The sequence below is a fragment of the Octodon degus genome, unplaced genomic scaffold (genome assembly GCF_000260255.1).
Source record: "Octodon degus isolate 3935 unplaced genomic scaffold, OctDeg1.0 scaffold00030, whole genome shotgun sequence".
NCBI lineage: Eukaryota > Metazoa > Chordata > Mammalia > Rodentia > Octodontidae > Octodon > Octodon degus.
The window spans coordinates 4,471,212-4,486,473 of NW_004524606.1; the positions used below are offsets into that span (position 1 = coordinate 4,471,212).

Genomic DNA, 15,262 nt, shown 5'->3' on the forward strand with positions numbered 1-15,262 from the left:
TCTATAATGTGCCAGGCATCTTGTTGCATGACAGAAGCACATGACAAAAACATGTTAACACTAAAATTTCTACTTTATTTCGAAAATGTTGCAGGCGATAAAGCAGAAAGAATATGGATTATCATTCTCATTTTTTTTTTTTTTTTTTTCCGGAACCGGGGATTGAACACAGGCCCTTCCGCTTGCCAGGGAAGCGCTTATTCCACTGAGCCTTCTCTCCGGCCCATCATTCTCATCTTACAGGTGGAACAGCCACACGCTCATTGAAAGGGTTTATCTAAAGTCTCACGTAGGGTAAGAACGAGGACGTCGGACCCTCCCAGTTTCAAGGCTCTGAAACTGTGAAATATTTCTTTAAAGCAAATTCCAGACTTCATCACTTCTCTAAGGAGCAGAAGAGAGGGCATACCGAATCCCTCTGAGGTATTCACACGCTCGAGAAAGTGGGACAAGTGCTCCCTGGGTACATTAGGAACCAAGACACAAGTGGATTAAAGTAGCCTGTAACCCGACCAAGATAATCTGTGGAAACCGGAGCAGCCTGCCAAGGCAATAGTATTTCAATGGGGTGTCACAGGTGACTCATCATAAATGGGTTGCTTTTGGGCCTTCTGACATTTTCATTCTGGGTTGGATGTCAGCTTTATTTGCATTTTTGGACAACAGTCCTGTTCATTTCCAAATTTTTCTGGTTTCATAGCTCACATGCTGATTTTGTTTTCTTACCGGAAGCAGTCATTAGCACGAAGTGTAGGAAATGAAGAAAAAAGGTGGAAAAAAAAATGAGCCAGGGGCCAGAAGAGAGGCCTAAAATGGGGAGATTCTCACTTGGAGCGCTTCGTTTACCCCAGCCCCGAGAATGACAGCTCCACTCGCGCAGAAGACTACGCCTCCCGGCAAGCATTGCGCAGCCCGCAGGCACAGGCTGGCAGGATCCCGGGTTCCACCTCTGTCCTAACCAGCCAATGGGCATCGCCGGCTCCGGCCTCCGCCAGACCCGGACCACGAGGGCGCGGGGGCAATCAAACTACATCTCCCGACGCTCCGGCGCTCGCTTGGTGGCCAATTAGAGCCAGGAATTTGGAAGGTGGGGGCGGGGCCGGATGCCTGCGCTACCTCATTGGCCAACAGTAGGTTAGTAGAGCCGGAACCCGGGAGCTGGAGAAGCGAAATGACATTTCCTCTTTAAATAGCCGGAGTCGGGGCCCCATCCAGAAATGGCCGCGTCGGCAGGTGGGTAGCGTGGTTGCCGGGGTGGTGTTCTCAGGGGGTGTGCTCGGAGCCGAGAGGCGAGCCGCGCCGGCGCTAGCCGCGGGCTGAGGAGGTAGCGACGAGGGACCGAGAGAAGGATGGAGGTGGAGAGGAGCCGAGGAGGGAGGATGAATGGCTCGGAGGGAGGTGGAGGGAGGTGGGCGGTGCGACCGCCGGCTGGGAAGCTGGGTACCCGCCGCCGCCGGCTGCGACGCGTTCCAGAGGCGGTTGAGGGGCCGCGTGGGCTGCCCTCCGTCGAGCCCCCTCCCGGGTCCCCGCACACACCTCAGCAGCCTGCTCGCCGGTTCCTGCTGCGAGCACGGGGCAGCGGGCTCGCCGGGCTCCCCGAGGAGCAGGCTGGCGTGGGAACTTGTTCTGCGGCTCGCTCTCTGCTTTTTGCCTTCCAGATTCTAGATCCTGTGTGTAGACAAATACGCATTTGTGTAGCGGCGGGAGGGGCGCATCACTCTCTCTCTCTCTCTCACACACACACACAATTCCTCGACACTGTCTCTGGCTCGAACTTCTTGTGGTTGTACGATTTCTTTCCTAGATTTAAATAAGTCTTCCCCAACGCCGAATGGGATTCCATCCTCAGACACAGCCAACGATGCCATGGACCCCTTCCATGCTTGCAGTATTCTTAAGCAACTCAAAACAATGTATGATGAAGGACAACTGACAGACATTATAGTGGAAGTGGATCATGGGAAAACATTTTCCTGTCATAGAAACGTTCTTGCTGCAATCAGCCCTTACTTCAGGTATGATGGTGGTGGAAACATAACCTTACCTGTTCCCAGCTTCCCGCTTCCCTTAGTGTTGTCCAGTTAATTATTATACTGAGATGGGACAATAAAATGAAACCTATGAGTTTTGGGTTTTGAACGTTGGTGACAATCCGTGCCTTAATAAGCCCTTGTTTTTGAGCCTAGTCTTTCATAGTTCAGGAGGTAGGTTTTTAAGTTAGTGGGTTTATGTTTGTTTAAAGTTAATAACCCGAAGACCTAGACATATGCTCAGTATGACAGCCACTATTCATATATGGCTATTTAAATTATTTAAAATGAAATAAAATTAAAAATTCAGTTCCTCAGGCACCCAAATCATTTTAAGGGCTCAGCCACATGTGACTAGCGTCTGCCATCTTGGACAGCACAGATATGCTGCATATTGTCATTGCAAGTTTTATAGACAGTGCTGATCTAGAATTGTTCCAACAATTAGTCATAAAATATATTTCCTTAGAGTTTAAAATATAGAAGCCTGTTTCTTTATAAGTCATCATACACTAGGTTGTTTTGGCATTATAGAAAGAAAGGGGAATAAAAATGAAAACTTTAGTTTCTATGGGTCTTAGGCCCCATGTTAGTAATTATTTCCATGTTAGTAATTATTTCCAAGTTTTCCAGACCTATTTTTATGCTGTTTTCATTTGTATTAGTTTTGTTTGTCATAAACTGTTCAACAGTATGGATATAAAACTTACATCTGAAAATAACTTCCTACTCTCAGAAAAGTTGCGTGGAAATGGCAGCTTCTTGCCTGAGCATAACTTTGTAAGTGCTCACTCCTTTAAGCCTTTCATTCAGTGTTCAAAAATGCCACATGAGTGCCAGTAAAATCACCTCAACCATACACTGAAAGTACTTTTTCCTTTTGAAGGTGTTTACATTTTAGGGCACATAGCAGTGTAATGTTCTAGCCAGTAGTCTGTTTCCTCTTTTTCAGAGTTCTGGGTTAAATATAGTTACATGTTTATGATGTAACCATTTAGACTGGCCTGGGTAAGTCACAGGACTGCTGCGCATGAATTATCATAGGACAGTGAGCTGGAATAAAGAAAAGACACTGACATATGCAGAGCATACAAATATTGGCTTGGCAGTGGAACTACTGATGAGATTCACTTACGCAGGCTATTAATTAGATAATCATGTCACTTATGTGTTTAAATATATAGCATGGTTACTGTTTATCAAGTTCTGGGTAAACTTACTTTGCATGTGTTGGTTTATATAATCTTTATAAACCCATCTCTGCACAGTTATTATTCCCATTCTACATACAACAAAACTGAGGCCCAGTGTGTAATGCCTAAGTCATTACTTCATTAGTAAAAATAAGACTAGATTTGTTTCCAGGGCCAACCTTCTTAGTCACCATAGGATTAAGGAACAAGAGTCAGTAAAGTGGGGGCTGGGGATATAAGTGGCATAAGAGCCTGCCTGGCAAGTACAAGGTCCTGAGTTTGATCCTCAGTACTGAAAAAAAAAAAAAAAAAGTCAATAAAATAGATCCTCTTTAAAATTTCCTTTCAAAATTTTTTATTGTATATTAGATTTGAGTAGTAAAAGAAAAAAAAATGACTAGAAATTTTATAGTGAAAACACCTGTATCTAACTGAATTTAGATTTTATGCTCTAAATTAGCGTTGAAGGTCTACACAAATTTCTTTCAAGAAGTGTTTGTCAGGCATGATGGCATGTGCCTATAATCCCAGCACTCAGGAGGCTGAGGGGGAAATTTCACTGTAAATTCAAGGGCAGCCTAGGCCACATGACAAGTTCAAGGACAGCCTGAACTACAGTGTCTCGAAAAACAAAAACAATACAACGACAAAAGAAAGATATATACAGTAGATGTACTTAATTTCCAAGAAATTGAAAAAAAATGCTTGGAAAACTTTCTGAGCAAAAGATATGTGCATTCCAATGAAGATGTGTGAGTACAAAACTGAAGGATTAGATGACGTTCTCTTGGTAGCATTCTGTGCAGAAGTTTCTTGGCTGTAGCGCTACTCCTGATATAGGCTGGGGAAAGTCATACTTAATAATTTCTAAGTCTTGCGTCATAGCTAGCAGAACCAGAATGGCTAGAAATCTGGCATGGAAGGAACTTGTTGAATTAAAATTTGCATGACTATTAGAAAATTTTTGCTACTCAGAATTTTGCATGTAAATTTTATTTTAAGTTTACTTGAAGAACTTCATAAAACTGAAAGTTCAGCAATATCGGACCACTCCAAACCAGCCTGTTCAAGTCAGGAGTGGTTCCCATGACAAAGGGATTGTGCTCTTTGTGTGGTAATGTGCTCCCATGGGAGTTACTCTCTGCCTAATGAAGGGCTTTATTTTTCTTTCTAATTGGTAGCTGCATAGGTGAGTTTTTCAGTACACGAATTGAAAACCAGCTCATACATAGGAACATTAGTCATAAAAAAAAAACCCATTAAACTTCACATTGTATTACATAATAGAAGTAAAAACAGAACTCAAGGTTGACTACCCTACACAGCAAACTTTTATACCCTTACTGTCTCTCATATTACATTTAAGATTAATTCCATGTGTTTGTTGGAGATTTCAAAAGCAACTGGCAATATTCTCATTTTAAAGGATACTTCTCGTAACACTGTAAAGGGAGGAGTGTGAATCTCAGTATTAACTTTATCACCAATGTAGAATGTTTCTTCAATTGTTTGTGAATCTTGTTAGATCTTGAAAACAAAGTACAATGGAGCTCTTTCTTCAAATGACTTTTAAAACAAATTTTTGATTTTCATATTATACAAAGAGCTTGGAATGAAACCTAAAAGGAAGGAAAATAAAAGTAAATAATATTTGTAAATTTCTAATACTTTTTTCCCCATAATTTTATTGAGAAACAAATAGCAATGAGACAGTTTCAAATCAAATTGGTAAGACAGTTTCAATAATTAACACATTGCATACATTCTTCTTAGTGGTTAATTGCTGTACAAGATGCAGACATGATACCCTATTTACAAACACCATTAGAACAAATCACTCTATTCATTAAGAGAATGTAACTATATATCTATCTAATACTTTTAAGAGGCTATTTTTTTTTTAAATACGTAATATTTTTGGCTATGAAAATCCCATAAATGCACCATTATTTTAAATTTTTTAAAAAGCTTGCTCTGGGCTGGCGAGATAGCTCAGTGGGCTAAATGCCAGCTTAGGCAAGTGCAGGGACAAGGATTTGATCCCCAGGACCACGGACCTCGCCGGACCCTGCTCCGGGGCACACTGAGCTGGCCATGGAGGCTGGGCATGGTGGTGAGCACCTGAAATTCCAGCACTGGGAAGGCTGAAAACAGGAGGATTGCTATGAGGCTAAGCTGTGTAGTGAGACCCTGTATCAAATACAGTAAAAAAAAAAAAAAAAAAAAAAGGTTGCTCTTATGATGGGGAGATGGCTCCGCAGTATAAGGGCCTGCCTGGCAAGCACAAGGTCCCAAGTTCGATCCCCAGCACTGCATGCTATACCAGCCCTGGAACCCTGGGTGGGCTGTGCTAGCCATGGAAATCAGGAGTGGTGGCTCGTGCCTGTAATACCAGCACTGGGGAGGCTGAGACAGGAGGATTACTCCATGCTACATAATGAGAATCTGTACCAAATAGATAAATGAAAGATTAAAAAGAAATTATGTTTAAAGAATTAGTGAGGTATTAAATGTTAAGCTCTGTTTAGAAGGCATTACATTAACACTACCATATTGTTTATTTCTGTAGATATAAATAGGTAAAATATAGTAACTTTAACCAAAAAAATAAAGTATATTTTTTAAGGAAAAGTTTCAAAATGTCCAAGGGTAAATGATTTTAAATTCTTTAAGGATTAAAGGAATATTCAAAGGATACTAGATTTTAAAGGAGGAAGTAGAGAGTATATACTTTTGAAGAACATTTTGCTATCTCTAACATGAGATTTTTAAAGATACATTTTGGTCACAAGTTGCCTTATAATTTCAACTGGGATCTGAAGTTTTATCAGGCTGTCTCCCTGTGTTACAGTATCATATTGCTACTCTTACAGGTATCCTTAAACTTTTGGGGTGGGTCAGTTTAAGATCTGCTGTCCCTAAGGCACCTTGGCTAGATGCCCAGATAGGGCCTCTAGGGAAAATCGGGGGACTTGAAGCATGCTATGTGGTAGACTAGCTGGCTTCACTTAGCAGATTCTGTTTTCATAGTTGGTGCTGTGGCAAAGAGACCCATTTCCTCTAGCCCCCTTGGTTCTTAGGTGGGCTCTGGATCTGGACCTAAGAGCCCAGTGAGTACAAGAGCTGGTTAATAAGTGAAAAGCATAAGGATCCCAACAGTCAGGTCTAGAGAAATAGTGAAAGCATGATGCTTTTTTCCCATTTAGAAGGAGAACATTTAATTTATGAAGGAATGACAGCAAATAGGCATCTGGACGAAGGCTGTAAATGCTATGGTTATTCCTGAGAGATAAAGCAGGGTGTGGGGGAAGGTGAAAACTCATGGAAGATAAAGATTACTTGAAGAGCTTGTCTGTTCAGGCTCACTACAGCCACAATTACCCAGCTATTCGGGAGATAAAGGCATTTTCTTTTTTTAAAAATTTATTTATTTGATACAAGGATCACTATGCAGATCAAACTCAGTGATCCTCCTGTCTCAGCCTCCTCAGTGCTGGGATTACAGGCACATGCCACCATATCCGATTTCAGGCTGGCAAGGTGCACCTTGGGTTTGGGGCCAGCACAAAAGGAATCAAACACAGGACCTTGTGCTTGCAGGCAGGCGCTTAGACCACTGAGGTATAATAGGTAGGGAAAAACAGATAGTTACAGTTCAAGTGACTTCAGCTTGAAATGATCTGCGACTGTGGCGTATTTAGGGATGGCTCATCTTTAACTCCTTCAGCATAAATTAGACTAGTATTGAGAGCAGGGACTTAGGGTACAGCTGGACTAAATCCTTCTGTGATAGACAAACATTTTTTTCCCTGTCCAGACTACAGGGAATATATTCCTGTAGTTTGAAAAGATTATCTGTTTGATAACTTTATAATTCTAAAAATTCATTGTAATAATTTATATTTGCAGCACACATAAAATAGTAACAGTCTTTCTTCCTTAGATCCATGTTCACTAGTGGCCTTACAGAAAGTACTCAAAAAGAAGTTCGAATAGTCGGTGTTGAAGCTGAATCGATGGATTTGGTATTGAATTATGCGTATACCTCCAGAGTTCTTCTGACAGAGGCCAACGTTCAAGCTCTGTTCACTGCAGCGAGCATCTTCCAGATTCCTTCCATCCAAGATCAGTGCGCTAAGTACATGGTCAGTCATCTGGACCCACAGAATTCTATTGGGGTCTTTATCTTTGCTGATCATTATGGTCATCAGGAACTTAGAGATCGTTCGAAAGAATACATTCGTAAAAAGTTTCTGTGTGTCACCAAAGAACAAGAGTTTCTCCAGCTAACAAAAGACCAACTGATAAGCATACTAGACAGTGATGATTTAAATGTTGACCGAGAAGAGCACGTTTATGAAAGCATTATAAGGTGGTTTGAGCATGAACAGAATGAGAGAGAAACACACCTTCCAGAAATTTTTGCCAAATGCATCCGTGTTCCTCTGATGGAAGAAACTTTTATAGAGAAAATTCCACCTCAGTTTGCACAGGCTATAGCCAAAAGCTGCATAGAAAAGGGACCATCTAGCACCAATGGCTGTACACAGAGGCTTGGGATGACTGCTTCTGAAATGATCATATGTTTTGATGCTGCCCACAAACACTCAGGAAAGAAGCAAACATGCCTTATCTAGAAATACTCACAAGAAGGGTGTTTAAGCTATGCAAACCACCAAATGACCTGAGGGAAGTCGGAATTCTTGTGTCACCAGATAATGACATTTACATTGCAGGGGGTTACCGGCCTAGCAGCAGTGAGGTTTCCATCGACCATAAGGCAGAAAATGATTTCTGGATGTACGACCATTCCACTAATAGATGGCTATCCAAACCATCCTTGCTTCGGGCCAGAATAGGGTGCAAACTTGTCTATTGCTGTGGTAAAATGTATGCAATTGGAGGTCGTGTTTATGAGGGTGATGGGAGAAACTCGCTGAAATCTGTGGAGTGCTATGACAGCAGAGAGAATTGCTGGACAACTGTTAGTGCGATGCCAGTTGCAATGGAATTTCATAATGCTGTGGAGTACAAGGAGAAGATCTATGTTTTACAGGGTAGGTGCCAAAGTGATTTTGTTCTCTGTAGATGTATAATACATCAAGTGGTTTTTTTTTTTTTTTTTTTTTTTTTTTTTTTATTTGTGTGTGTTTTTTTTTTTTTTTTTTTTAATTTTTTCTAATTGTACTGAAACAGGTAACAGTTCTTGTTAGTTGAATGATACTTCTGGCTTCTCTATTAGGGACTATTTGTTTGGACGCTGTTTTATATAAAGGGGCATGGTGGCACATGCCTGTAATCCCAGTGCTTGGGACACGGAGGCAGGAGGATTGCGAGAGGGTGACCTGGGCTACATGATAAGACCTTGTCTCAGTGTCCCTCCGCCCTACCAAAAAGCCTTTTAAATCAGAAATGGTTGAAAATATTCAAAAGTATTTTAAGTTACTAAAATGATTCTGTAAGTTTTTTGTTGTGTTTTGATATTATGGATAGTTTTGTAAACATTCCTTAATAGGAATTCAGCATTTTGGGAGAACTATTTGAGAGCAGTTTTGAAGACTCTAGACAACAAAGCAAAGTTAATCCATAGCTGATTTTACTCTCTCCTGATATAGATAGATGGATGGATAGATAGATAGATAGATAGATAGATAGATAGATAAATGCGGCAACTGCTTCTTTTTAAATGGAGTATATAGGATTAATTTAAAAGTGAAAAAATGAAATATTGATTAGTGTTATATTATTTACTTACTAAAGATTTTTGTATAAGCCTGTAATTGCAAAAGTGATATATGTTGATAACAAAGGGGTAGAAATTATAGTCCTTAGATTTTTAATTTCATGAAGTTTATGTTGGCTTTTATGTTGGTTTTCTTTTTCTACACTAAAAAACTTTGAGATGTGACCTTTTTCTTTTAATGTAAGAGTGATTAGATAGCATGTGTGTCTTAAAAAAAACTTGTATTTTTTTCTATTAAATCAATAATAAAAAAACAAGAAAGATGATACATAATTTCAAAACAAGATGATAGGAAATTAACAGTTGCTGTCGAAATAGTTGCTCAGCTTACCAGATATAGGCATATAATATTGATTGCAAAAATATGACAGCAGTAGAGTGATTGGGTAAGAATAAAGAAGACATTGATATGTAAGAATAATGACTTCCTTATGGTTTTTCTCATTTGTTTTAGCTGCTTGGATGTTGAATGCAATATAGATAATACCAAAATCCTTCTTTTTTTTTAAGGCAGGAAATTGCTATGCAGTCCAGCCTGGCATTGGCATTGAGTTTATTATTGTAGCTCATGGTGGCATTAAACTCTTAGTGATCCTCCTATCTCAGCCTTTCAAGTTGCTAGGATTATGGGCATGTGCCACCCAGCTCTTCTGTTTCCTAATTGTTTATATGTAAATGTTTTCCTCATAGTTCTATTTAGTAAAAATAAGAGAAAGGGCAGTTTTCATGAAGATATACATAATTTTTAAGTTCTTATCCCAGTTTTAAAACAATTATTTTTTTGCTGAAGTCCTTTGAATTAAAATTTGCTAGAAATTCTTCAACCCTTGGTTTTCAATACCAAGTTAAATATCCAGAAAGAGAAGTACTTTCAGGTATTTTATTTGAGTTAAATAAAAGCACATGCATAAGAAATCATATATATGCTACCCAATGTGGTTGATAGGTTTTATCATGCAATATGATGAAACTGTGTGTGTCTTAGTGGTTAACTAGTTAGTTGATAGAGATAGAATTTATTTTACACCCAATTGGAATGTAAAGGTTGTGTATTAATGCAAATACTGTTGCAAAGTAGTGGTGGATTAATAAAATATCAGGGCCATACTGAACATCATTTACTGTTGAGGTTATGGTTTATATAAAAGGAATATGAAGTCCTGAAGGTTTTTCTTTAATTAGCTATTGATTTTACTTTATTAAAGAGGATGTTAGATTTAAAAAAATCAGCTTTTATATGTCATCTTTCCTTCCTATAACATGTAGAGTTGGCACACATTAAAGTTTTAATTTTTGACTTCCTTTTTTTTTGTATTTTAGGAAAGGGGCGACAGAGTGTTCAAGGTCTCACTACTAGGTTGGACTCATAGTGATTCGCCTCTTTACAGCCTCCCAAGAGCTAAGATTACAGGCATGCACCATGCCCAGTCTCAATTACCATCTCAGTGCGCCCCGGGGGCTGGGCCAGCATGGCAGGCCCTGGCATTTCACCCCTGGCTCCTGCGCCTGCTTCCAGGTGCTTTAATCCACTGAGCTGTTTGGCTGGCCCTTTCATCTTCTTTAAGACTCCAGTAATAAAGTTAGTCAATAAGACTGGTAATGTACAAACAACTGGGGCTAAAACAAAATTGATGCTAAGATATCTCTTATTAAAGAGGCAGCTAAATTTCTAGATGAGAGTAAACTTCAGTGAGAACAGTTTTCACAGGGAAGCTTAATTTAGAATCTGATATTTCTAATCTGAACTAAAGCCTCTTTATATAAATAAACCTGTCCTGAAGTACTGAAAAATTATGTGGTACAGGTTGAGTATCCTCAAGCCAACACTCAAAAATCCCAAATACCCCAAAAATCTGAAACTTTTTGAATAGTGATCATGATAGGTCACATTCTAAAAGTGGGTACACTAAAAATATTACATAAAATTATTTTCAGGCTACATAAGCTCTATATGAAACAGATGAATTCCATGTTGAAACTTGCATTTCATCCCTAAGCTGCCTCATGCATGTGCAAATATTCCAGTTATTCTAAACTTATTTTACATAAGAGTTACTCAAACTGCACTATGACTCTGTTCAAAGAGTTGAAAGTTTTGTTATAACACACATTATCATTAACAAAACTCTTATCAATCTTTAGAACTTCAGTTCTTACACTTTCATATTGGCAGTATAATTTAGCATAATACCCTTTGTTGTCAAATTAGAATAGAAACTGACTCAGAGTCGATTCCGTAAACCATGTGTGGGCTCCTGTCTTTTCTATCTGAGCCATGTTTTTTCCTATTGAAATTTGCCTTTACATTCTTGCCACACTTAAGTAGGCATATCAGAGTCCACAGTACAAATCTGAACAATTCTGTGTGCTGTCTTCTAATGAAATAATTAACACACAAATTGTAGTGTCTTATTTATGATGAAACTATATCTATGCATTTTAGCTGGCTTACCACTAACAATGGCCCTTTCTTTGTTTTCTCATTCTTTTTTTTTTTTGGTCCTGGGAATCAAACTCAGGATCTTACACTTGCCAGGCAGGTGCTTGTGCCACTGAGCTATATCCTCAGCCTGATAATGCTGCTTTAGTGCTGGCTTCAGATAATATTTTTATAATACACAATTGGCTAGAACAAATGGAACCAAGTCCTTTTTATTCTGCCATCAAGCTGAAATAACTCCTTCGTGCTCTGTGCAATTCAGGTTGACTAACATTATCTGTTACATAATTTAGAAAGCGAATTGTTTGAAAAGTACTGTTTAGTATTTAGCCTCCAGAGCTTGGAATTACAATATATAAGCAAAATCAAAATTGAAAATGTGCATTGTTTTCCTTTTTTAGGAGAATTTTTCCTCTTCTATGAGCCTCAAAAAGACTACTGGGGTTTCTTAACCCCCATGACTGTGCCTAGAATCCAGGGCTTAGCAGCTGTATACAAGGACTCTATCTATTACATAGCTGGAACCTGTGGAAATCACCAACGGATGTTTACTGTAGAAGCCTATGATATCGAGCTCAATAAATGGACTCGGAAGAAGGACTTTCCGTGTGATCAGTCTATAAATCCGTACCTTAAGCTGGTCCTCTTCCAGAATAAACTTCATTTATTTGTTCGAGCTACTCAAGTCACTGTGGAAGAACATGTCTTCAGAACCAGCAGGAAAAATTCCCTTTACCAGTATGATGACATTGCTGACGAGTGGATGAAAGTGTATGAGACTCCGGATCGGCTGTGGGACCTGGGCCGCCATTTTGAATGCGCTGTGGCCAAACTCTATCCTCAGTGTCTTCAGAAAGTGCTCTAAGGAGTAGTAGGCCTTCGCGCCTCATTGGACTCTCATACTGAGTGCTTGCCTGGAGGAGCGATGTCAATATTGAAGGAAGCTGAGAGAGTTTTGTACACAGAAATGGGTGCTTTTAAAGATTACAGCATTGGGAGGGATTTACTTTCACTTTTGTGATGTTTTCATTTCAGTAAGGAAAAAAGTAACAAAGTGCAATTATCAGCATTTTTTTTTTTTCCTGGCATAAAAGTAATTGTATCATTCTAGAACTGTGATAAATAGTCACTGAGATACCCAATAAATCAAGACAACTATGCACTCTTTTAAGAGCAGTTAGGGTATTGGGTAGACACATACAAACTAGCTTGACATGACTTTTTATTTTAAATACGGGTAACAATCTGAGGCAATATCACTAGGACTTTATTTAGCTGTGACCTCTCTAACAGAAGCACTAACTTAGATCCTCATTCTTAATATTTATATATATTTACATATATATTTTTGTGTACTGTTTTCAAGTGTACTGAGATTTAAATGTGTTCTGGTATTAGGTAGACTGAAGGAAAATTCAGTCTCAGCAAGAACTTTTAGTCTGATTGTTTCACATTTTCCATATTACCTTAAGTTAAGCTCAAGGTTAAAGTGGCAGTTTTCTGTTGAAAACTTCAAGTGCTAACACTGTTTCATTTTTTAAAATCCTGGAAAGGGCTCAAATCTGCAGGTGGCTGGTGCTAGTATAACTTAATTCATATAGATAGCTAGGTAGGTTTAAGTGGTGTGAGCCTATGCTTGTCTTTTAGATCAGTGTGTTTGTTTCATGGCTGTGGTAGTACTTTACCTGTTGAACTCTTGTGACGTCACAGTCTTGGTACTTATGTGGTAGAATATGCCCTAACATGATGTTGGCTAGCTGGATATAGTTGTAGAACAGCATGACCATTGTTCCACATTTGCACTAATGTCGGCCAGTTTGCAGCCTGACCTCCTTTTCCTTCTTCTGCCTGTCCAGTCCTTAGTGGTACAGTGAAAGCTAACTTATAATGTGAAGTTTACACCTGCCTTTAAAATCCTGTTTTCCAGAAACTTAAAATTTTTGTGGTGGTCTAATATAGTAGCTTTTGAGGTTTCATATTACACTGGTAACCTCATTTTTTTTCTTTTTGCACTTCACACTGATGGATACTTTTACAGTGGGATACTGTTCTAGCTGGAGGGGATTGACAAGGAAAAGAAAACATAACTGTAGCTTTATAGGTACTAAGTCGTTTTCCTTATATTACCCATAAATTTCTAACGGGAAATATTAACATGAGGGATGAGCCAACTTACATGTACTTCTTGGCAGATATTTAGATCGGTAACTTTTTCTTCACTCTGCCTGGGTAACTGATAAAGGATTCATTCAGTTGGAACAGTTTGATTCTCTTGAAAGCAAACTGGCATGGTTTGTATTTAAAAAGATCTTGCACAGATTGTAATGTGATACTGTGAAACACATTTAAGCATTGCCTTTTTGCATCACATACCTCGTTGTTCAGAAACTTTCCAAACTGCTTTACCAAGACCTGTGCAAGGAGGGACAGTTTTCTGAAGTGGAAGTTGAAATGGAAAGCATTTGTAGAAGTAATTTTTAAAACTCTATAATCTTAGAAAGCTGGATGTGTGGTTTCTTCTTATTGGCTTTAAAATTGCCCTTATTGTCTGTAATTTCTTTTTAAACTATGTTGGCCCATATATTTTTCCTCCCCAGTTTTTTGTCTTCTGTTGTTATCCTCATGTTGTTTGGGTTATTTCTGTGCATATTGTTTTGGATAATATTTTACAGTTTTATATTGCTGAGGGGAAGGAAAAAATAACCAATTTTTGCAAGAGATGTCTGCGTAATTTATTTTTGAAAGCTTTGTTGTATATCTAAAGTCTCCTGCCACTTTTTGACAATCTTCTGTATTTAGAAAAATGTATTACTTGAAAACATGACATAGAACATTGAGTCAGCAATGTATAGGTGCTGTGGATATATGGGAGAACAACAGTTTGGTTAATTCTAGAGTAGATCTGCACAATAATTGATCCTTTTCCAAGAAACAATTTATATTGAGAGTATGATCTATGTACAGTGTGTCAAAGCCAAGGCTTAGAATTTGTTATGGGACTAGACTATATCTTGAATTTTGTATGAGGAGCTATTTGTTTACATTATATATAGCTGGGATATTTTGCCACTTCTAAAATGGTTTCAGAAGAGATCCTAGAAAACTAAGATTAGTAATATGTGTGGGTTTATGTATAGATCTTAAAAGCACATTTTCCTAGTGTGATAAAAATATAAGTAAAGGCGCAATGGCTACTATAGAATTAAAAGGTCTAACATATGCCAGTCCCACGTTACCTATGTTTTTGCATTTAAAGAATGTAAGTAGCACTTTCCTATATATTTTTTACACGTTGAGAACTGGACTTTGTTTAACTCTGTTGTAGGAAAGTAGAAATTGTATTGTTTATTTTCCATCTTTGTTTCCTGTTATCTTATAAAGTTGATGCTTACAAATTAAGCTGATTTCTTTGGTGCATGAGAAAAAGAGGATGTAACCTGCAAGGAATCAGAGTCTCTGTAAAGCAGTTTAGGGTGGTGTTCATTGTTCAGTGCTCAGGTATGTAGTAAGTACTGTAGTCCTATGGGGGCAACTGTGTAGATATTTTTAAACATTTTGCTGTAATTGCACAAGGTTTTGCTTTTTTACCTGATGTCATTGTTTCTTATAATAAAATCTTTCTGATTGAAAAATCCCAGTGTTGTAAACTGACCTGTGATAATTGAGTTGTATGGAATTAAAATTTGATGAAAATCTAGAAATACCTCATGAATGAGGTTTTAATCTATTGACTGTCTGGCCTGTGATAGAAAAGAGCTAGTTAGCATCATTGTACAACATGTTTTCTTAAGTTCTAAAGCAAGCTCACTTCTCAGTTCACTGTGTTCTGCCTAAGATGTTACTGTCCTCAACTCCT

General features: G+C 38.6%; 1 protein-coding gene across 1 annotated transcript; it reads left to right on the forward strand.

Moving 5' to 3' along the window:
* The first annotated feature begins 1,166 nt into the window (after positions 1-1,166).
* Kbtbd8 (kelch repeat and BTB domain containing 8) lies at positions 1,167-14,970 on the forward strand. The gene is given in 5 exon segments (XM_004629483.2): positions 1,167-1,233; positions 1,805-2,015; positions 7,167-7,846; positions 7,849-8,280; positions 11,808-14,970. Coding segments are annotated over 5 exon segments (1,803 nt in total). The 5' UTR covers positions 1,167-1,217; the 3' UTR covers positions 12,272-14,970.
* The last annotated feature ends 292 nt before the right edge of the window (positions 14,971-15,262 follow it).